Source organism: Marmota flaviventris, chromosome 1 (genome assembly GCF_047511675.1).
Source record: "Marmota flaviventris isolate mMarFla1 chromosome 1, mMarFla1.hap1, whole genome shotgun sequence".
Classification (NCBI taxonomy): domain Eukaryota; kingdom Metazoa; phylum Chordata; class Mammalia; order Rodentia; family Sciuridae; genus Marmota; species Marmota flaviventris.
This window is the reverse complement of record NC_092498.1, coordinates 216,491,306-216,514,975: the sequence shown is the minus strand read 5'-3', so window position 1 is coordinate 216,514,975 and position 23,670 is coordinate 216,491,306. Positions and strand designations below refer to the sequence as shown.

Sequence of the window (23,670 nt, the reverse complement as noted above, 5' to 3'; positions counted from 1 at the left end):
AAATAGAAAACTTCACAAATAAACATCATACGTTAAAATAAGTTTTATTAAAGTCTGCGGTGCCATCGTTCCGTGTCCTTATGGGTTGTTGGCTGGTCTCTTACTCTGCCTGATGGAGAAGCCCGGCTTCATGGTGGGAAGGAATGTATGAAAAGCGGGGCCCACACCCCTGGGCTCCCCAGACTGCGCCTCCTGGGCCGGGTCGGAGAGCCCCGGAGGACCTGGGAAGCGGTTGGCTGTCGGGTTAAATAACACATTTGTGATCCAAATATTACAACACTTAAAGAGCTGCCCAGGGACGCTTCAGCTCTCAGCCCTGGCTGGAAGCTGCCTCCCCACGCGGGAGCTGCCTTTAATGTGTCGGTTTTGTCACGCGCACAGCCAGCGGCAGCCCGGGCTCTGAGTTAGTTACACGCTGTGCTCCATAATGGTGCTTTGTCAACCACGGTCCTCAGCGGAGAGTGGGGCTGCAGGACTCCTGTCCCTGAGTGAGCCTGTGTCCCCTGAGATGCTGTAAGCAGCACCTCTTATGTTTGAGGGGGGGCCGGGGGAAACCCACCTGCTGCACTGCCATTTGTGTGAAGGTACAGCAACACGGTTGTGTGTGGCAGGTGAAACTTGGTGACAGTCAATGACGGCCTCACTGGCTTCCGTGTTTATGATGCCAGGCTGTTGATCTCTGCTTAGGAGAACACTCCTTCTACTCACACGGCGACAGCCGTTGGTTGCTAAGCGGTCTGCCGTGGGTCGCAGGCAGCCACCTCGTGTGTCTCCTTGGCCGAGTCTTGATTGGACCAGCCGACCACGCGGAGCGCTTGTCGAGTGTGTAAGTGGGCCCGTGATGCCCCACAGTGACAGCATGCCTGATGTCACATGCCCCGGCCCTAAGGGACAGGCAGCTCCTCCCCCTTGCACCACCTGATGCTCTCTTCCTACTTTCCTCCCTGGGTAGCTGCCTCGGGATCTTTCCGGATGGACACACAGACGTCCTTGTGGAGGACGAGGCTGCACATGTTAAGCCTACTTAACAAGCATTTATGTTTTGCTCACTACACGTGGACCGTGGCCTCAGCGAGGGGCCAGCCAGCTCCAGACTGTCTGGCCTGGGAACTGAAGGTGCTTGCTACCCGCACCTCTGCAGGAAAAGGGTTCAGGTACTCGTACTAAATGCTCCCCACCCACCAGCCTGTTAAATCCTCACCACAACCACTAAGGTCCATAGTGCTATCACCCCATGCTCCACAGGGACTCGGGAAGTTAAGCAATGAGTGTGTCCCAGGTCACCCCACTGGAAACGGCAGAGTGGGGATTTGACCGCAGCCTGGTGGGGGTCCTTGTTTCCTGACTGTGACACCTGCATTCCGTTGTGTGGCTGACCCCCGTGGAACTGACCATCCCCTGGGACAGACACTGGGTTTTGCCAGACTTCTGTTATACCAAGTGCACAATCAGTGGCCTTGTCCAGGGTTTTCAGTGTCTTCACTATGGGCACACGTACACACAAACACAGACACACCACACACGACAGGAAGGGTAACTATGTGAGGGGATTAGATATGTCAATTAATTTGTGACAATCACAATACAATGTGGGCATATAGATCAGATCTTCACATTGTCCATCTTGAACAAATGTTTTTTGTTTGGTTTTTTTTGGAGGGGTATTTACCGAGGATTGAACTCAGGGGCCCTCTACCACTGAGCCCCATCCCCAGACTCAGGGTCTCTCTGAGTTGCTTAACGCCTCGCAGTTGCTGAGGCTGGCTTTGAACTTATGATCCTCCCGCCTCATCCTCCCAAGCTGCTGGGATTACAGGCGTGTGCCACTGTGCCCAGCTTGGACAAATTTGTCAATTATAAGACCAGGGGGAAACAATTTCCTTATTCTACAATTACAGCTTCTAAAAAAAAAAAAAAGACCTTGTCCATGAACCATTTTTCCTCTTCCTCACTGTGTGATCATGGACATGTTACTTAACCGCTCTGTGCCTCAATTTCCTCAACTATAAAATTGGAATAATAAAACCCTATCATAAAGCATGGTCATCAGAGAGACATTTACTATAAAGAACCTAGGGCCAGGGCTGTGGCTCAGTGGTAGACGCTTGCCTCACAAGGGTGAGGCACTGGGTTTGATCCTCAGCACCACATAAAATAAATAAATAAAAGAAAGCTATTGTGTCCATCAACTAAATATATTTTTTAAAAAACCTGGAAAGGTACCAGGTTGCATGTAACTGTTATTATCACTGCCATGTTTATTATCACAGGAGCAGGAATAGCCATGGGATAAATTTGCAGAAGTGGGATTTCTAGGTCAAAGTGCATGATCCTGTATGTTTTGGGGTAGATATTGCCAATTTGTTCTGTGGGTGGGACTTGCTACATGGGTCCTTCCAGTGACACCTTGTTTCTCTACCACCTCCCCAGAAGATTGTTCTTTGTCAGCTCTTGACGTTTTGCCAACGGGGTGGGTGATACATGGAACCCTTTATGGCCAAAGTCGCACTCTCCTATTCCAAGTGAGGCTGTCTCTTTTCCTGTGTTTTAGAGAAATTTGTGTTTTCTTTCTGTGAGATAATATCTGATCATATCACTTGCCTGCTAAGTTTTCCTTCTAAGGCTGCTGGCCTTTGTTCATATTGATTTTTAGAAGCTCTTTGTATATTAGGCTGGTTTCAATTTCAAGTAAAGTATTGACCAGCCTTGTGATCTTGGCACAGAAAAAAACTTCTTAGCCTATTATGAGCCCTGATTGTCTTCTCTATAAAAATGGGGCTCTTAATAGCATCTTATCTCAGAGCCGTGTGAAAGTTAAACATGGTAAGATTAAGTTGTAAATTCACAGTGATCAACGTATAGGAAGTACTGAATTAATGGGAGTCGTTTTTGTTAATTTGATTTCATGAAGCTTGAGTTGCTTGTAGGCAACTCGAATATATAAGCCAGGGTGTGTAATGTTAGCTGCTGTAACAAACTGCACCACTTCAATGATAATGCAAGTTCATTTCTTGCTCCCATCGCAGTTCAGTCTGGGTCACCTAGGAGGCAGCAGGGGGGTGGCCCTGCTTTATAAAATCCCTGCAGGGTTCAGGCTCCTTTTACCTCCTGGGACCTGGCCTCTCTCCAGCCAGAGGGGGAGGAAAGATGGCCGGGGAGGCTTCATGGGCTGAGGTTGGAAGCAGTGCCATTAGCCCCCTGTTGTTCTGTTGCCTAGAACCTGGGCTCGGCCCGTCCAGCTCAAGGGAGACGGGGATGGGGCTAAGCTGGGCGCTGGGGAGTGGAAGGATCTGGCTTGGGGGACATGGAGTAGCCAGGGCCACAGAGGAGGGCCTGGCTGGCTCTGAGGAAGACCCCCACTGAGGTGAGGGAAGACGTCAGCTGGGGACGGGGCCCTGCTGGGAGCAGGACCCAGTGATGTGGAGCAGGCTGCGAGGCTCATCTCAACACGCCTGTGAGGCCAATGGGAGGGAGGCCGGGGCGGCGCTCGGCCCTAGCCTTCCTTTACGTTCTATTTTGTTTACTGACCTTCTCTCTGGGTCCAGGGGACTTTCCCTGGGGACGTTGGGAAGACCTGCCATGGCCTTCCATGCCCTTGTGAACAAGACAAGTCTACACAGACCTGTGCATGTTGGGGACCGCAAATCAAGTCAAGATGGCGCCTGGCAGTTTGCCAGGAGAAGTGGTTTGTGAGGCAAGGCCACCAAGCCATTAAGATGGTGGGGATTCCTTATTGGCTGATTGCCGTAACTGGGTGATGCTAATTGAGTCAAGCTGTGTGTAATCCGTTAGGTATATAGACCTCTGCTGTTTTGCAATAAGGCGGTTCCCGCCAGCACCAGCGTCCTCTGGCCCCCCCCCCACACTAGGGCTGTGCCTCCCACACCCAGGCTGGGCCCAGCCTCAGGGCCTTTGCACAGGTGCCCCATCTTCCCAGCTCTCGTCCCCAAGTATGCTCCGTGATGGCCTCTTGCCCCCTGGGGCTTCCTGCCAGAGCTCTTACAGTTTCCACGCCTCCTCACACCCTCCAGCTTCCTCCCTTCTTTTTGTTTTCCTCCTTAGCACCCACTGCCCTCTGATTGGCCGCGATTTTTACTGAATTGTGTATTTTCTGCCTCCTGCACTGGAATGTCAGGGAGAGAACTCTTGTCGGCCGTTCCCGGCTGGAACAGCACCTGCCCCACGGCAGGTGCCTGTGAAATTCTGTATCCGAAGTGTGAATGTCCTCTCCATCTGTTCACTCAGTGCAGGGACGGACCAGCTCCCGGACCCAGCCCGCCTCATTTTATAGCCCACGTTCAACCGCTAGGACGTCAGGCCGTTTGGGGACACGCCATCCGTGGCCGCTCTCAAGTCTCAAAAACAAGAGTCGAGTAATGAGATCGAGGGACCCCACGGCCCCCAAGGCTGAGAAGAATTCCCGGATCTGTGCTGGGCGAGTCCAGGCTGCCGGGACCCACCTGCCTCGGCCCACCCCTAGCTACGCGGGTTGGGCCAGTGTCCACGCCTTCTCACCCCCGGGTTCTTTGCGAGACGGGATGATGATGGTGATGATAGAGGTGACCCTGCCATGACTGGTACCATCCCCCACCTCAGGCTTCTCTCTGTCTGGGGCCCTGGGCTGGGTCATGGAGAATTCCCTGATGAAGGAGGACACAGGTGACCAGGAAATAGGCGGTCGCAGCGTGGTAGACCATGCTCACTGGGAGGAAGGCGGAGCTCAGGGAGCAGAGAGCACCAGCGTCCTGGGAGCAATCAGGGTAGGCTTCCCGGAGGAGCTGACGTGCCAGCTGGACGTGGTAGTTGGGGACATGTTTGAGGGCTGAAAGGAGCTGTTTGTCCCTCTCCTGAACACCACTGCTATGAGGAAGCGGGCAGGACTGGGAGGTTTTGGATGGGCGTAGCTGGGTTTCTAGAAATCTTACCACATAGAGGGATGGACTGTCCTCCTTTGAGGCCAGGGATGGTGTTCTGGAACCTGACGTCAGGAGGAACTTGGACGTTGGGTCACTTGGGGGACAATGGGAGACATGAAGGATGTTTAGGTGGAGAAATCTAAAGACTGAGGAGTTTCTGATCTCAGTCTGCAGAAATTTCCATCGGGAACTTTTGATCTTGTGACATAAAAACCCGATGAAACTGACTTTGTCAGAGATGCTCATTGCCTCACGTCGTAACTGCGCCCTCGGGTTTGGCTGGGTCAGGGCTCAGATGGCGTCTCAGGACCTCCCTTGCCCCTCCTCTCTGTCCTAATCCTGCTTTCTCCGGGATTCTCCTGTTTCTAGCCATTCTCCCCCCTCACAGAGTCAGGCAAGGGCCCCCAACTGCCCCACATTGATTTTTTCATAGTTTTGAGTTCAGTGGAAATCACAAGGGTCTATTTTCTGGGGACTCAAGCCCAAACCCTAGGATTGACTTCCACTGGGCATGATATTTTGGGGGTGCATTTCCAGGGATGGAACCCAGGGTCCCCTGCACGCTGCATAAGCACTCGACCACTGAGCCACCCGCCCCCCCCCCCCCCCCAGTCCGTGACAGATGTTTGTTCTGGAGAGGTCCCACATCCACGCCTCAGCCAGTTGCTGAGCACAACATGTCCTGATTGTCAGGCCGGGACCCCCCCATTCTTGAGCCAACTCTTTCAACTAGGAGAAGAGACCGCGCGGCTGGCCACCTCCCTGTTCCGTGGGTTGGGGAGGAGTGGGAAGGGTTGGTTCCGTGGGGAAGCTCAGGGTGGGGCCAGGGGCAGAGGGAGAAGATGCCAGGGGACAGGAGGGTGCATCTGGCACCGAGCACCAGCTGAGGCTCGGATTCCCGGCCTCTGCATCTGACATCCGGGGCTGGCCCTGTCCTGGGAGCTGCTCTGTTTAGCAGCATGATTGGCAGGCCCTTGGCCTCTGCTCCCTTGGCTCCAGTGACACCTCTCCCCTGCAGCTGTGACCTCAGAATGTCTCCAGATGTTGCCAAGTGTCCCCTGGGGGAGGGTCACGCTGGGCGAGGACCACTCTTTCGGTGGAGCGGTCTCCCTATCTTGAGGAGTACCCGAGTGGGACTGGGGCGTGACCGGGGAGAGCCGGCAGTTTCTTGGAGTTAGCACGGCCATTGGTTTTAGCCAGTGGCCAGGGCGACGCTGACTGCTGGGGTCCTGCGTCCGCGCCCGTGGGGGAGGCTGGCGGTGTGTCCATCTCCCCGGGAGCTGCAGCACAGCCCCACACACTGACCTGGATCCAGGGGTGGGTCCCCCCGCGGTTCTAGAGGCTGGGAGTCTGAAACCCAGGAACCCGTAACCTGGGACCCTGGAGGCCGCCGGGGACAGTCCTTCCCTGCCTCTTCCCACTCCTGCCCACCGTGGGTGTTCCTTGATCGCCATCTCCCAGGGCCTTCCCCTCTGTGTCTCTTCAAGACCCGCCGCTGACTTGGGGGCCCACCTGGGCAGCCAGGACCATCTCCTCAGGTCAAGAGCCTCTGTTACCTACATCTTGCAAAATGCTTTTTTGTTAAACAGTGTCACACTCACAGGTTCCAAGCACTCGATGTGGTCACCTCTTTAATTAGGAGGAGAGGCACCACACCACCTGTGACAGAGAGTCCACAGGGGGCCAGACAACGAAACGTTGGCAGATTGTAATAAATGGTGCAGAAGAAACAGACCGCAGCCCCAGGGGGAGAAGAGAGGCGAGCTTCCTGGAGCGTGGTCAAGGAGAAGAGCGGAAGGAGGAGGAGCTAGGTCTGCACAGAGCAGGGAGGGCTGAGGCTGTGCAAAGGCCCTGTGGTGGGGTGTTGGGAGTGGCAGCAGGAGTCCTGGGAGAAGGAGATTGGTGAAGGCGTTCCAGTGACAAGGGATGGTGGCTCAGATCAGGAGTCCGCAAATTCCAGATCCAACTCAGATTTTGGTGAGACTTGCTGAGGGACTGGATGAAAAGAGGAGGAATTTGTAGCTTCAGGCTGCGTGAATGAGGTTCACTGAGATGGGGAGATGGGAGGACCGGGCCCCGGGGAGTTCCGACTGGACCGCGCGGGTCAGGCTGGTCAGGGCAGCACAGCATGGTGGCCAGTACCAGTTCCCATGTGGGGCCGGCAGGGTGGCAGCAGCTCTGTCCTCTGATGGGACATTTGGCGATGCCTGGATGCACTTGTCACCGGAGCCGACAGCGTGGTGAGCTACGGGTGCCTGGCGGGTGGAGCCCCAGGAGGCTCTACAGGGCCTAGGGCAGGACCCGTCTCCCAAGTGTCCATAGTGCTGAGACTGACCAGCTCCTGTCGGGGTGGACTCCAGGGCCCAGGGGTCTCGGCTGCAGTCCAGCTGTGAGGTCTGGGGAAAGGTACCACCCTCCCCGTGACTCAGGCTCCCCATTTCCCACGTGGGGTGGGAGGGTCCCTGCCTTTCACACTGTAGTAAGGATTAAAAATGAGGTAGCAGGGCCGGGGCTGGGGCTCCGGGGTGGACATGTGTGAGGCACTGGGTTCGATTCTCAGCACCACCCATCCGTAAAGGAATAAAATAAAGGTCTGCCAACAACTAAAAGAAAAAAAATTTTTAAAAATGAAGTGATAGCTGTGAAATTGCGAAGGGCTTCAAGCCGTCCCTGTGAATGGCTGGTAAATAAACCCAGGGGAGCAGGGGAGGTCCTTGGGGAGGGGAGAGAGTAACTGAGGCTGGCTCTAGAGGGCAACAGAGAGGTTGGGAAGAGGAATAAGAACCCAAGATGTCACACAGGAGAATCCAGTGACCTGGGAGGAATGCCAGACAGGGTAGTGTCAAGAGGCTAAAAGAAGAAAATGTGTCAACATCCCATCCGGGTCTTGTTACTTTGGAAAGAACAGTTTCCATGGAGTGGAGAGGACCCCGACACACAGTGTCTTTTTCTAGCATTTATTTCAAAACCACCCCAGCTCTCACCCTTTACCCAGTTCCAAAGCTGCTTCTGCATTTTCACGTTTTGTTAGAGCAACACCCCACTTGTCGGTCCCAATTTTCCATCTTAGTTCATTTTCTGTTGCTGTAACAGAATACCCGAGATTGGGTAATGTATAAAGGAAAGAGGGTTACTTGGGATCATGTTCTGGAGGGTGGGAAGCTCAAGGTCAGGAGCTGCAGGTGGTGTGAGCCTTGCTCTCTTTCAACTCATGGTGGAGGCAGATAGGCAACGGGCTGAGCTTCTGCCAGTAAACTCCCGCATAAAGGCATGGGATCCATTCGTGAGGGATTCTGCCCCACGATCCCAGCACTTCCCACCAAGACCCCAACACTGCCCCATTGAGGAATTAAGCCTCAACATGAGTTTCGGAGCAGACAACCCATGTCAAACTACAGCAGTAAATTCATAAAATATAACAAAGAGCAACCGACCACCCACAGTTCATTTATTGAGCATGTGCTATGTGTGTGGTTGTTCTCAGGATTTTGTGCTTCTAAACCCTTTTGATTTTCACAAAAAACCTCTGGTGTGGGCACCTGTCATGCTTAGGTTCTCTGTTGCTCTGAAACAAACCACCCCAAGCTTATGGATGTCAGATACAACTGTTTATAATTCTCCGACTCTGTGACTCAGGAATTCAGACAGGGCATAATAACTGCAGCTTCTTAGCTCTTGTGTTGAGAAGACCTGGTGGGGCCTGGAATTGTCTGCGGGATTATTTCTCTACCACTGAGCGACACCTCGGCCCAGAGGAGGCTCCTTTGTGTAATGTAATAGAGGACAGAGGCCGATTCCCCTGGTGGTTCCGAGGATGGGAAGCTCCAGAGCACGGGCCGCATCTGGGGAGGGCCTCCTGCTGCAGCGAGAAGGCACCGGAGGCAGAAAGAGGAGGCTGAGCTGGTCCCTTTACCAGGAGCCCACCCCTGCAAGAACCCACGCATCCACCCGGGAGGCAGAGCCTCACGCCTGGCCACCTCTCAACACCGCGCACCCGGGTTGACTTCCAACATGTGGGCATCGAGGGGTACATTCAACTGGGGCAGCTGCAGAGCATCCCAAGGGACATGGGACTGCCACCCTCAGACCGACCTGCCTCTGAGGCTGTGGAGTTGGGAGAAACACTCCAAGAGGCACCAATCATTCCTGGCTTCCTCCTCAGGGCCTCGGGGAGATCTGGCAGGCAGCTGGGCGCTGGGGGTGACAACCAGTTGCTCCCTTTCGATTGCACAGCTCCAGTTTTGAAAGAGCTGACCTTTGGTCCCCTGCCTCCCGTGTCCCCTGGTTCTGCCTCCAGGGCGCCGCCCCCGCAGGCCTTCGCAGTCCCTGTGCCCTCCGCCTGGAGTCCCACCACCAGACGCCCTCCAAGCCTCTAGTCCCAGGTCCCTCTCTGCACCCAAGCTTCCCGGATGACCTGTTTAAACTGGCACCTCTCCTGGCACGGCCCCCACCTTCCCCTACTTACCTGAGCACCCTCAGGTCTGTGGGACCCCCGAGGGAAACCCAGATTCGTGGATGCTCCCGTCCCTCGTGGGGAACGGCACAGGATTTGCCTAGACCAGCTGTGCGCAGCCTCGGTGGACTTTGTCGTCGCTAGACGCCTGTGTCGCCTAACGCGCTGTGCATACAGCTGCCCCGCGGGGTCACCAGGGGAATAATGGCAAGAAAAGGCGTCTGAACAAGTTCAGGACCGATGCAAATTTTTCTCTGAATGTCCCCGTCGTGGTTGGTGGGATCCGCAGATGTGGGCCACGTGGCGGTGGGGACTGACGAGGGTGCGTGCCACTCCTCGGTGGCCTCCATCTAGTAGGAGCTCAACCTGGGGGCTGGGGCGGGGCACGAGGTGCGTTTCTTAACAGGTGCACCTCCCAGGGCCTGGCCCAGGACGTGGCTGTCGCGGATCCTCCATAGCGTTTGTCACCTCAGGGAGGCGGCTCTGAGTGGGACTGATGGGTACAAGGGGCACATGTTTGCCTTTGTTCCTTCTCTTTATCAAGTGTGACCGGAGAGTATATTTTGCATTATCCACCAACGGTGGTTTAAATTATTTCCTTCTTTTCCACCCAGCCCACCAAGTCTCCTGTGTTCCTAGTTTTAGGGAGAACCCCCGTAGCTGTTAGTATCTGCAGGGGGTCGGTTCCAGGACCCTCGGGGATAGCAAAATAAACAGATGTAAGGTCCCTCATATCCAGTGTCGCAGTCTTTGCATAGAACCTACAAAGTCCTCCCGTGCACTTTAGACCAGCCCTGGGTGAATCAGAATACCTAACCTGATGTAAATGCTATGAAAATAGTTGTTCCACTGTGCTGTTTAGGGAGTGACCACAAGCCAAAAAAAAAAAAAAAGGTGGTCAGTACAGAGGCAGATTTTTTATTTTTCCTGAATATTTCAATCCAAGATGTATGGTTTACCCCGCTGGTGCTGAGCCTGCGATACAGAGTGCTGACTCTGTGCTAACTGACAAATGATATTTAAAGCAGGAATTGATAAATTTTAGCCTATTTATAGACCTGAGCCATCAGCCCAACAATAAAAGACTGGACACAGCCACCTCTGCCCAACCTTCTCCCCTCCTGCGCCTGTGCCTGCGCCTGCCGGCTGACTGGTTTGCAGGTCCCAGTGTTCTGTGGGTGTGGGGCTGCAGTTCTCCAGGGCATGCTGTTTGGGGTTTAGCTGTGGGGTTGTGAGTAGCAGCGCTTCGCCCCTGGTTAGTGCTTGGTGGTGTACAGGTGGAGCATCCCTACTCCAAAAACCTGTGATCCGAACTCAGGAGCTTTTTGAGCCGACGTAATGCCACAGTCTGAAGCCTCAATGCACACAAACTTTTGTTTCATGGGCAAAATTATCCAAAACATTGTATATAATTTTCTTCCTGCCGTGTGTCTAAGGTGTATGTGAAACAAAAGAATTTTTGTATTTAGACTTGGGATCATCCCCAAGATTACTCACTGTGCATGTGCAGATATTTCCAAATCTGCAAAATCCAAAATCTAAAAAAAAAAAAAAAACAAACCCTCCCAGTTTTAAGTTCAGACAGGGACCCTGGCAAGTCATTATACCTGTGGCGGCTCCCTTTACTTAGTCTGCACATCGGCAATGAAAATACCAGCTAAGTCCCCCGCTCAGAACCTGCTGCAAAGCCCAACCCACTGAGCCCCATCAGGCATTGATGCAGCAAGCATATATTGAGTGCCTACTGTATGCCAGGCACTGGGGCCCAGGGGCAGCCACAGCAAACAGGGCCTTGTTCCCACAGGGTCTTAGGCTGGCAGGGTGACAGACCTCAAAGTCTAAAAATCAATCACAGTTTGTTGGGTGATCAACAGTCCCCAGCCACAGTGGCCCTAGTGATCTAGACGGAGCACGGATGCTTGGCTTTTGAAATCTCAGTGACACAGAGCCCGGAGCTAAACGCAAGAACAGTCGCCCAGTCTGTCGTCATTTTAGGGATTCCCAGCCTACACAATCTGCTTCTCCACACTCCTGTCCATGAACGTTTGGGTGGATCCCACCTTCCGCCTGTTACCAGTAAACTGCTGTGAGCCTTCCGGCCCAGGCCTGTGTGTGGACTCACGCTTCACGCTCCCGAGGCAGTGCCTGGGCAAGGCCTGGAGCGTCTTTCTACTTAAGAAACGGACACTCGTCCAAGGCAGAAGCACTGCTGGACCCTGGGCTGCGCAGACCCCTCCTCCTGGCTCCCCAGCTCTGTGTCCCCGAGGGGCAGCCTGCCTTGCCTTCCTGCCCCCTCCAGCACCCCTCCAGCCTTACCGAGGGGCAGCCTGCCTTGCCTTCCTGCCCCCTCCAGCCTTACCTGAGCCTCCCCATGTCCCCACAAGCACGGGTCTAGCACACCTGTTCACCATCACTGTCACTGAGCACTGATGCCCACTGCTACCTGCTGGGGCCTGGCTCCCTGCCAGCCGGTAAGCCCTATGGGAACAAGGCCCTGTTTGCTGTGGCTGCCCCTGGGCCCCAGGGCTTGGCATACAGTAGACACTCCATATATGCTTGCAGCATTAGTGCGTGCTGGGTCTTGGTGGGTCGGGCTTCGGAACAGGTGCTGAGCGGGGATGTGGCTGGTGTTTCCATTGCTGATGTGCAGACTAAGTAAACGGAGCCACCAGAGGCCCAGTGACTTGCCCAAGATCCCTGAGACGGCACTGGGAGTCACCAGATTCACGTGTGGCCTCTCCCCGCAGCCGATCCTGAGTGTGGGCTGGGTGGAAGGGGGGGGGGAGGAGAGCAGGCTGGTTTATAGGGCACTTTGCCAGCAGGGCCAAGTCTGTAGAGCCTGCCCCTCCCCTTCCAAGCTTTGAAAAGGCTGCACAGCATGCCCACCTTCTCTGGGCAGCATGTGGGTCCCTCGGGTACCTGAGCCTGCGAGATTAAGGGTCCGAGGGGCTGGTGCCGGGGCCCCTCCACCCTCTCACTATCTCCCCCAGCCAAGCCCCGGTGACAGGCATTTCCTGTTTCCGGCCATCTCCCTGGGGCTGGTGTGGGTGGGGGAGCCAACAGCAGTGTGGTGCTCAGCTCTGGGTCCCCTCCGCCCAGCCCCCAGCAGAGGCCTCCCCCTCCCCCTGCTTCCCTGAAGGAAGGCCTGAGACCTGCTGCCCTTCCTGCTCTCTGCCTTGGGCAGGGCTGGGCTGAGGGGGAACACAGTGGCAAAGGGGGAAGAGGGCGCCTTGGCTTCACAGCAGTGCCTGCTGCTGATTTGCATAGGAGCACAATGCTGGCCCAACCCAGGGACCATCTCTGAGGTTCTGGAGGAAGGAGGAGGGGAGCTGAGAGTTTTGTCCCCCCCAAAGAGAGGAATCCTTCTCACATAACTGCTATATTTAAGGACCTCCAGTCCTTTGTCATTTTCTTGCATGCCTGAGGCTACCGGGAAGTCCTTCTGGTGGTCTAACCACAGTCATTGCTGCTGTCTGAGGGAGCCCCTTTTGTAGCTGGCCTCACCCCAGCCTGGAGGGGTGATGAATCATACCCCCTTTCCCCCTTTGGGGTATCACATGACTGAAGGGAAGCAGTCTCAAGGCTCAGCTGATACCCTTGAGGTCAGAAGGGAATTTCCTCTCTTGGGTCAGACACAGCCATCTGCTTAGTCGCCTCTGATGACCTGCTGGTCTGCTGTGGGGCCAGCCCACAGCCCACAAAGAGACTTCGTGTGGTTCAAAGAGGCAAGGTGGCGCACCGGTTAGGGGCATGGCATCTGGGTTCTGTGTGCTGGGATCTGGTTCCCCATTCCTACCTCTGTGGCCCCGGGCAGGTGATATCCCCTTTCAGAAGCCTCAGTTATCCCATCTGTCAAATGGGAATTCATTCCTCCAACAACTCTTACTGAGCATCTACCAGGTGCCAGACAGGTAGCAGGTGTGAGGCCGCAGCAAGGAACGAAACGCAAGGAGAATTCTGCTTCCATGAAGCCGATGTTGCTGTGTGTGTGTGTGTGTGTGTGTGTGTGTGTGCGTGCTCATGTGTACACACGTGCTTGTGTGTGTTTGAGGGATTGTCTCCAGACAGCTTTGGGAAAACAAGTCTATAGTGAGGGAGGGAAGGCAAGATGTGGAACAGGGTGCACGCGTGTGCTGCTTGTAGGCCCAAGCATGTGCAGTGACAGCCCACGCCTGTCATCCCAGCTATTCATGAGGCTGAGGCAGGAGGCTCTCAAGTTCAAGGCCAGCTGGCCTCTAGCTGGAGACTCTGTCTCAAAATAGGGTTGTAGCTCAGTGGTAGAGCATCCCTGCATTCAATCTCTAGTACTGAAAAAAGAAAAAATATATATCCTAATGAAAGGAGTTGAAATTTATGCCCCCACAAAAACCTGTGCACATAGACATTTGCAGCCGATTTCATATACCCTAGGATCCCAGCGCTGTGACATTCTAGGAAGGGCAGAACTATGGAGACGGTAACCAGATCTTGTTCAAAAGAGAGAGGTTGCTGGGAAGGGAGGGAGCGACGGCAGGGCACAGAGGACTTGCGCACAGGGAGACTCTTCTGCATGAGTCTGTGATGCTGGAGACACGGCCTTACATGTTTGTCCAAATCCACAGATCGGACAACCCCAGGAAAGAGCCCTAATGTGTAATGTGACTGTCCTGGGTCAGTGTGGGTTCGTTGATTGAAATAAAGGAACTCCTCTGTGGGGGACCTGACCGTGGGAAGGCTGTGCGTGGTAGGGCAGGGGTACCTGGCGGCCCTCTGTACTTTCTGCTCAACTTTGCTGTGACTTAGAGCTCTTCCAAAAATATAGTATATTATTAAAATAAATAAATAAATAAATAAAGGAAGCAAGAGCCGGCTGCAGCCTGCAGACGGGGCGGATGGAGACGGTAGGGCCTGTGGGGGTCGCTCGCCTCCCTCCAGCTCGACAGGGTCTAGCATTTCAAGAACAGCCCGCTCCTCAGCCGTGTGCAAAGACAGAAGACCCCCTTCAGGGCTCAGCAACCCTGACCCGTGGAACTGACCCAGCCAGGGTTCCCGAGGGAACCGTGGGGGCTGCAATGGCAAGAGCTGAGGAACTGTAACCACCACCACGGTCCTGCAAAGCCGAGGACTTTGTTATCTGGCCTTTTGCAGAAAAAAAAAAAAAAAAAAAAAAACTTAATGAGGTCCTAACTCCCGGGGTCTTACACCAAATAAAGAAAGTTTGACTCATGCAACAGAAATCATATGTGGGTTTTAGGCTTCGCTTGGTTCAATAATTTCAACGATGTCATGGACGACTGGATATTTCTCTGCAGTAGGTCCTTCTTCAGGCTTCAGGCCACTCCAAGATCTCCCCCTTGGGGCATCCAGTGGCTGCAACTGCTTCAAACCTCTCACCTCAGCCTCCACCACTAAGGGTTTGTAGAAGTCCCCGGCCTGGAAGAGGAAGCCTAGGTCTGGGGTCCCTACTCTCATTGGTTTAAACTGGGCCACGTGGTGATCTCTGAACCAATAGCTGTGGGCAGGGGAGGGGATATGCTAATTAACAAGAACTGGGGGTGGAGTCTTTCTTATCCCTTGTGACCACAAAAGGAAGGGGAAGAAACTATTTTGCGCAAAGGTAAATCAGGGCTCTGATGTGTGTGCAGATGCTCCTTCTTGATTGCGCCTGGTTGCTTCTCGTTGGTTGCTTCCTCGGAACTGGAGATTTGATGGCTGATGAGATGGTGCCTGCCCTCAAGGATGGTGGTCTCCCGGGGCTCTGGGTCTGCTCAGTGACCACCTGGTGCGACAACGGCTGCTGTGAATTCGCTAGGACAGCAGGTCTGCCCTGGAACAGGGTGGAGATGAACTTACCCCTGACCTCGAGAGGGCGAAAGAAAGACGTAGTTATTCCAGGAGCAGGTGGAGCCGCTGGAATCCTACAGTCCTGGGGGAGAGGCAGTGGGTCCCACCGCTTTGAACCGCTGCTGGGCTGCCTGTGCTATAAAGCCAAACGTGTGGCCCAGAACGCAGAAGTTCCCCTCCTGAGCGGCACCCCAATAAATGAATCCATCAAAAGAAATGGCAAGGAATGTTCAAGGCAGGGTTCTTCCTGGAACCGCGATGATGGAAACAACCCAAATGTCTATCAACAGAAAGGCGGATACAGGAAGGACAGCACGTCTGTACAGTACAGTAGCTGTGTGGGGAGATGTCATTACGTCGGTGTTGCCCTGTTCCTTCCTAGCAGCCTTCGGGACTGTGGGAAATAAATCTCTTTTCTGTAGTATGCAAGAGAAAGCACGACTTTGGCAGACCACTGTGCCTTCTGCCACAAGGAGGCAGTGGGAGAAGAGTTAAGGGCTAGGAGGAAGGAGTGAGCCTTCTTCCTCTCTGGGTGTCTACCTCTCTCTGGGAGATGAAGGTTAAACACTGGTGGGCATCTGGGGTCTTTCCAGTTTAAAAACATGCGGGTCAGTGAATGATCCTGGGCTTCCTAGCCTGAGCTGAGATGATGATGATGAAGGTGATGGTGATGGTGGTGATGGTGATGATGATGATGAAGATGGTGATGGTGGTGATGGTGAAGATGATGGTGGTGGTGATGGTGAAGATGATGGTGGTGGTGAAGGTGATGGTGATGGTGGTGCTGATGCTGATGACAGCGATGTTGATATAGTGATGATGATAGTGATAAGGACAATGATAATTTCCAGACATTAAGGGCTCACATATTAAGTCCTTTACACACTTAGTCCCTGAATTATGACATGGTTCAGTAGGCGTAAGTTCTCTATACCAGTTTATTGTCTTTATCCCCATATCACCTTGTTAGTACTGTGCAACACAATTTTTCAAAAATTGAGAGAGTAAAAAAAGCATTTATTATGCTCATGTGCTATGTGGATCAGGAATTCTGAAGTGGCTCAGCTGGGCAACTCCCCCTTGGGGTTTCCTATGAGGCTGAAGCCAGATGGCAGGAGGGGCTGCTCTGGTGTGAGGGCTTGAGTGGAGTCAGAGGAGCTGCTTCTCAGGTGGCCCAGCCACATGGGCCTCTCCACAGGACTGATTGAGCAGCCTCACAGTATGGCGGCTGGTGAGTAACCCAAGAAGACAGAGTGGGAACCACAGGGACTTTTATGACCAGTCTTGAAGAGTCACTTATTGTTACTTTCACTGTATTCTGTTCATCACATGAGGTCAGTCTTGGTTCACTGTGGGAGGGGATTACAAAAGTGTGTCCTATCTTTTCATGCACACGGGGAGCCAAGGACTCTGGGGCTCTCTTGGAAGCTGGCTACTATCATCACATTAATGGTTCTCCTTGATTGTCCTAGGACAGGACTGTCTTGGCTATTCATGATTCTGTATTTTCCCACATAAATATGATTAAAGCATCAAATTCAATAAAAAATCCTTTTGGGATTTTAACTGAAATTCCACTGATTCTAGAGCTTAATCTTGGAGTTAAAAATTTTAAACAATTGAATCTTTCTTGATAAGAATTGGTGTACATTCTACTCTATTTATGTAGTTTTTTCCCCATGTCCTTCAATACAAGGACACTTTTCTTCATACAGGGTCTACACTTCTTTTTGTTAGCTTTGTAAGCTGTTCCATGTGTGGCTTGGTTTACATCTTTAGGCAAATGCTAAATGGTTTCCTTTTTAAATCAAAGCCCGATTTTCCTGGTGACTTGCTAAATTCTTGGGTTTGCCTTGCAATCAGTCCCAGCGCCACACACGTGTGTAACCCACACCCTTATCAAGATGCAGAACCTCTCCGTTGTCGTTTGTGGCCTTCTTGAGTCAACCTCGCCACCCTCCCCTTGCTCCTGCGGCAACCACGGCTCGGCTCTGATTTCTATCACCATAGGTTAGTTGTGCTGACTCTAGGATTTTGAAAAAATATTATATTTTAGGCAACATTTTCTGTTTGCTGTGTATGTACCGACATGCAGTGGACTTTGCCTATTGAATTTACATTCAGAAACCTTGTATTACTGGTAGGGATGTATCCATATATTTTGGGGAGTTTCTGAGTTGCCGGGAGTGCCTCTCTCCTTCTTCTGTTTGGCTTCTCTGTTGGGTACAAGTGTGGCAGAATTTGATGCACAGCCAGACCCCTCTCCAGCCCTCTGCACCTTTACCTCAGTTCCCATGTCAAAGGGAATTGTTCCAGCATTTCACTATTGGCTGCAGCATTTTTCTCTAGAGCTTTTGAAGATGACCTTCACCTGGTTACAGAAGTTCCCTTCTAACCGGCTTTGTCACAAGATATTTTTTCCTTTTTTTTAAAATCACAAATGGCTGTGGAATTGCTACTGTGTCTTTTAAGTTTCTCTCACAGTTGCTAATCTCTTTTGACAGAGAACAGGCCTGGGATCAGAGCCTTAGGCAAGAAACAGGATCTGTTTAATAACATTGTATAACAGAGATTTTAAGGCAATTTTGTTTACAGGTAATAGTCTTGGTTTTCCTTTTATAGTAGGATGAGAGGATCTCTTTCTCTGTCCCTGCCCTCTCCCTCTCTCTTGCAGTACTGAGGATTGAACCTAGGATGTTCTACCATTGAATTGCATACCCAATCCCTTTTTATTTTTCAGACAGGCTCTTGATAAGTTTCCCAGGTTGGCCTTGAACTTGTGATCCTCCTCCCTCAGCCTCCCAAGTAGCTGGGGTTTCAGGCATGCCACCAACCTTGGCAGATATCTCTTCTGAGATACACTTAATTTATGTTAAACCAAATTTAGAGTCCAGTTCCAAATGTAGTGCTTCAGATGAAAAGTGGCTACAATTAAGAAGATACCATCTGAAGGTGTAAATGTGGGAGATGGTGATACCTGTGGGTGCTGCCTCCTCAGATTGAACCAACCTCGGATTTTAAAAATATGTGGACAAAATTGGGTCTGCACTGAGCATGTATAGATGTTTCTCTTGTCATCGTTCCCTAAACAATGCAACACAACAACTGTTTTTAAATAACATTACATTGTTAGGTATCCTACTTCATCTCGGGATGATTTAAAGTCTGCGGGAAGATATGCAGAGGTCCTGTGCAAACACCATGCCACTTTACGTTAGGGACTCCAGCATCCTTGGTTTTGGCGTCTGTGGGGGTCCTGGATACCAAGAAGCCACTACCTAATGGAGACTGTATGGAATCTGTTCACGTGCGCGGTGGAGGCGTCCAGGTTGAGCACGGGCTGAGTCCCGTCCTGGCTGAGTCCCTGCCTCAGTTTCATTACTTGAGAAATGAGAAGAAGAAGAAGAAGAAGAATGCCTTTCAGGGTTGGGAGGTTCTGCCTTACTTTTACAGAGTGCAGGAAACGGAGCCACGCGGGTGGCAAGGAGACGCAGCTGGGGGCGAGAGGTGGGCTCCAGGGTCCACGGGCTTGGCGCTCCCCAGTGGCTCCCCACAGACTCATTCTCACTGTCAACAGCTGTGGGCAGGTCCCTCCCCGTCCCAGCTTGCTTCCTGTCGGTGGAAAGGGCTGCGAACTCAGCTGGCCGTGCCCAGCCCTCCTCCAGCCGATGCTTCCAAGAAACATTTTCATGCTGCAGGGGAGGCTCAGGACGGCAGGCGCTTGCAGGTTAGGTTCCAGACCCCCGCGAGGAAGGGAGTTACAGGAAGCTTTTGGTTTCTGAGTCACATAAGATGTGTTTACACATCCTGTAGCCTATCGAGTGTGCAGTAGCATTATGTCCAAAATAACATTGCTGTCCCTTCATTAAAAAAAAAATTACTGGTAAAAACGGCAGGAATGATCTGAGCTTTCCAAGTTGCAGTGTGTTTGCTGGTGCAAGGTCCTGTCTCCGCGTTGGTGGCTGCGGACTGGAGTTGCTGGATGTCGTGGGCTGTGGCAGTTTCTTAAAGCAAGACCCCGTGGTGGCGTGGGCTGCGTGGATGGGCTCCTCCTTTCCTGGAACCTCTCCCTGAAGCCTGTGGTGCCACCTGGGAATGTTTCATGTGCAGTAGAAGCTTTTTCCAAATTAGAATCAGTCTCTCGAATCCGGCTGCTGCTTTGTCACCTGAGTTAAGGAGAGGGACAGGCGGGTCCTGGGGCCTGCGGTGTGGTCAGATTGTGTGGATTGTCTGCCGCCTTGTCTGGGTGCAGTTACGGGCACCCCAGAATGACTGCAGTGCCACTGCCACAAGTCACTGCTTGTACATCCCCACAACAGATAGAAGAATCATGACAAAATCTGCAGTGTCATGAGAATTGTTGGAAGAGGGGTTTTTTCTTGCTCCGCGGTAAGATTCCTGTGGTCCTTCCATTTGTCAAACATGCGCCACCGTGAAGCAGAGTGTGGCATACCTCTCTCACTGCTGAGGGACAGACTCCCAGGCCGCCACCTCTGCCCACTTGTCAAATGTGTCTGGTTTGCTACCTGCGGGACCCTGCTGCAGGTGCTGGACGTCACCATGGCGGGAGACCGTGACTCGGCCTCCTCAGGCTGGCACCTCTCTTGGGGGAGGTGGACAGTCAGGGACAGCAGACTAAGCAGAAGGTGCCGGAGTGTGGGGTGTGGTTTCCAATAGGTGGTGGGAGGAGGCCTCATGGAGGAGGTGGCCTTGGAGCAGGGACCTGGGGACCTGGGCACCTCGGGGGGGGGGGGGTGCTGTTCCTGGGGCAGCCCCATTGAGGCACCATGGTCAGCCTTCCAGCCCTGGGAGAGAAGACCTGGGATGACCACCTGGGTGGGGGAAGGTCCACAGTGGCTCACAGTCTCTGAGGTTGTCCTCTGTGGCTGGTTGGGTTCACTGCTCGGGGCCCGTGGTGAGGCGGACCGTCATGGCTCCCGGCAGAGGAGCTGCCCACCCCAAGGCAGCAGGAAACAGAGACGGGAAGGGCCTGGTCCCATAGCCCCCAGTGACCCAGCTTCCTCTCACTCAGCTCCACTACTACGGGTTCCTTCACCTCCCAATAGTCCCACAGGCTAGGTGAACAAGCCTGTAGCCTAAGGGCCTTTGGGGACACTTACGGTCCAATGGTAACAGACACAGAGGTTTAAATGACAGTTAATTCTTTAATAACAAACGCTCCCCCCCCCCCCCATGTTCACTCCTTCTGCTCCCGCCACACGGGCTCCGCGCTGCTGCACCAACAGCCTAGGCTTGGTCTGCCTCAGGGCCTTTGCCCCGCTGTGCCCTCAGTTTAGAATGCAGTTCCCCTCCGTGCTGTGGATTGGATTGAAATTCATACACTGAAGTCCTCAGGCCTGGACTCTGGAACACATTTGGAGCTAGGATCTTTACAGAGCAATGAAGTAAAAATGAGGTCATTAAGGTGGGTCCCAGTCCAACACCATAGTTGTCCTTACACAAAGAGGAGACCAGGACTCAGAGAGAGGGAGAAGCACTGCAGACACAGGGAAATGTGTCCACAAACCCAGGACAAAGGCCCCAGAAGAAAATGATCAGTCAGATTTTTTCATTGCTGTGGCCAAAAGACCTGACGAGAGCAACGTGGAAGAGGAACAGTTAACACTGGCTCAGAGGCTCAGGGGCTCAGTCCAAGGCTGGCCAACCCCTCAGCCTGGGCCCAAGGCGAGGCAGCGCATCAGGGCAGAAGCAGCTCAGAGCAGGGCAGCCAGGAGCAGAGACAGCTCCGGTCACCAGGGCAAAATTTCAACCTCAACGGCACACCCCCAGGGACTACTTCCTCTAGCCACACCCCGACTGTCTACAGTGACACCCAGTTAATCCACTCAAGGGGATTAGGTCGCAGCTCTCATGATCTAACCATTCCACCCCTGAACATTCTGGCACTGTTTCACGTGCGCTCTGGGGGACACCACGCATCCAGAACATAACAGAAACCAAGCCTGCCTGCACCTTGTTCTTGCACGCCCAGTCTCCAGAACTGTTCCGCACGTTTCCTCTGAATGGAATCACACAGGGCGGGGTACTTTGTGACTGGCTTCTTTTCCTGAGCTGTTTTCAAGATCCACCCAGGTGGTAGCGGGGAAACAGTACTTCATTCCTTTTTGTGGCCAAATAATATTCCCTGGCATGGATTCGCCCTTTCTGGACACTTCCTGTTACTGGAGCACATACTTATGGTTGTGGAAGGTGCATTTTAGTTAGACCTTCTAATGAAAATGCCCGAGGAGTCCTGGTTCACACTGGCTCGGGGACAGTATTGGGGGCTGAGGGAGAGATCCAGTCTGCACGCCAGGGAGGGTGGTGGACAGTTGGGTACAGCGCTTTAGAATCTCAGGACCTCAAGAGAGCTTCCTTTTCTTTTTTTCATCAGAGCCAGGTTGTGAAAACCAGGGCCATGTCTATGTGCTTGACTTCTGCGTGAGTTAATGTCCTTCAGACTCGAGCCACAGTAACCTGACCCAAACTGGCTTTGAAAAGGCAAAGAGTGTGTTGACCTTCAGGGGGATTCTGCACCTGTGGAATGAATCAGCCCATACGTGACCTGGGGTTTTGGTCTAACAGGGGGTCCCAAGGTTCGCCCACGCTTTAGCATGCCAACGTGTCATTTCTTTTTATGGACAAACAGTCCTGTTACGGCCTACACTACACTTTGCTCATGTGTTAGGGATTAATTTTATGTTCTGTAAATTGAACTGGGGGGGGGGGTCCAGGAGGGTAGATGACTTCAGGAGGGTCTTGATCTTTCTCAGAAGGCAGTGGATCTCCATCTTTCTCTCCCCGCAGTTCCTGTGCCTTAAGAACATCCGGACCTTCCTGTCCACCTGTGGAGAGAAGTTCGGCCTCAAGCGGAGTGAGCTCTTTGAGGCCTTCGACCTCTTTGATGTGCAGGATTTTGGAAAGGTGAGCTGGGTGCCTAAGGTCCCCGGAGGCTGGAGGTCCACCTCAGGGTCGGCCTCGTCCTGGAGGCTGTGCCCTGGCCTGGGTGTGGGAAGGGCTCTGTGAGCAGGCGGTCTTCGTTCTAGGTCATCTGCACCCTCTCTGCTCTGTCTTGGACCCCGATCGCCCAAAACAAGGGGATCATGTGAGTAACCACGGGGACACCAATCCCCCTGTGAAGCCCCTCCCTCCTGGCCCCAGGCCCCTGGCTCACACCTTCTGGCCCCCAGGCCCTTCCCCACTGAGGAGGACAGTTTGGGTGACGAAGACATCTACAGTGGCCTGTCTGACCAGATTGAGTGAGTGCCAGGCCCCGGGGGATGGAGGCGATGGGAGCACTGCTGTGGTGTGGGGGTGGGGGGGCTCTGAGGGACATGGCTCTGCCCGGGGGTCTCAGGGGACACCACCCTGCCACAGGGGTCTGAGGGACACCGTCCTGCCCTAGGTTAGGAGGACGCAGCCCTGGGCTGGGGGGTATGAGGGGACACAGCTTTGATACAGAGGGGTCCCTGGCTTGGGGGCTGGTGGCCTGCCTGACTCGGAGCCCCACAGCGACACTGCGGAGGAGGATGAGGACCTGTACGACTGCGTGGAGAACGAGGAGGCCGAGGGCGACGAGATCTACGAGGACCTCATGCGCTCGGAGCCCGTGCCCATGCCGGTGCGAGGGGCGCCGGGGGGCCACGGGGGGCCTGGGCGCGGTGAGGGCCACCCGGGTCCCAACCCGCTGTCCTCCCCACCCGCAGCCCAAGATGACGGAGTACGACAAGCGGTGCTGCTGCCTGCGGGAGATCCAGCAGACGGAGGAGAAGTACACGGACACCCTGGGCTCCATCCTGCAGGTGGCCGGGCGGCCTCTGCCTTTCCTCCTGCCACCTTTCTCTGTGTCCTCCTCTTGTCCCTGGTTCTCCTGTCCCCCCTCCTCAGGGTGGCTGTCTCCACGGTGTCCTTTAACCCACCTCGGGCTTCCCGCACCGGGTGGCTGCCCCTCTCCGTTCCTCTTTCTCTCCGTTGTCTGTCTTTCCTTTCTCTGTCCCTTGGTCAAGCAGCCAGTGGAGCCCCTGCAGCACCCCAGGCAGGGTGAGCTATGAGCCCAGTGCCCTGTCCCTGGGCCACCATCATCTCCCAAGGAAGTCACCCCCACCCGACCCCGGCATCAACAGTCCGCGTCCTGCCCCTGTGGTCAGTCGGCTGTCCCTGATGTTCCTATGGGGAGTCGCAGGCCGTGTGGCCTTTCTTTGGCATCTAGCTTCTGTCACCGAGCACAGCGTTCCGTCACACTGTGATGGTGGCAGAGCCTCAGGCCTGTCCTAGGGGAGTCGTGTTCCTGCCTGCTTCGCCGCCCGGTCCTGGGTGAGGGGCATGAGGCTAGGATGTGACTCTGATCTGAACACTCAGGCGCAAGCTCCGGGGTGGACATTGGCCAGCTCTCTGTCTCCTCTGTCTCTTGTCTGACGTTTTGCCTGCGCATCTCTGTCCCCTGTCTCTGTCTCTGTCCCAGTCTCCCCGGGGCTGCCC

The 23,670-nt window shown here is 53.8% G+C and overlaps 1 protein-coding gene across 1 annotated transcript in view; it reads left to right on the top strand.

The window, feature by feature from the left end:
* Vav1 (vav guanine nucleotide exchange factor 1) overlaps positions 1-23,670 on the top strand; it is a 49,209-nt gene that overhangs the window by 4,495 nt on the left and 21,044 nt on the right. The window contains exons 2-6 of the mRNA XM_027952607.2: positions 22,000-22,116; positions 22,239-22,297; positions 22,383-22,451; positions 22,705-22,813; positions 22,899-22,994. Coding sequence (XP_027808408.1) covers positions 22,000-22,116; positions 22,239-22,297; positions 22,383-22,451; positions 22,705-22,813; positions 22,899-22,994 — 450 coding nt within the window. The remainder of the gene's footprint in view (positions 1-21,999; positions 22,117-22,238; positions 22,298-22,382; positions 22,452-22,704; positions 22,814-22,898; positions 22,995-23,670) is intronic.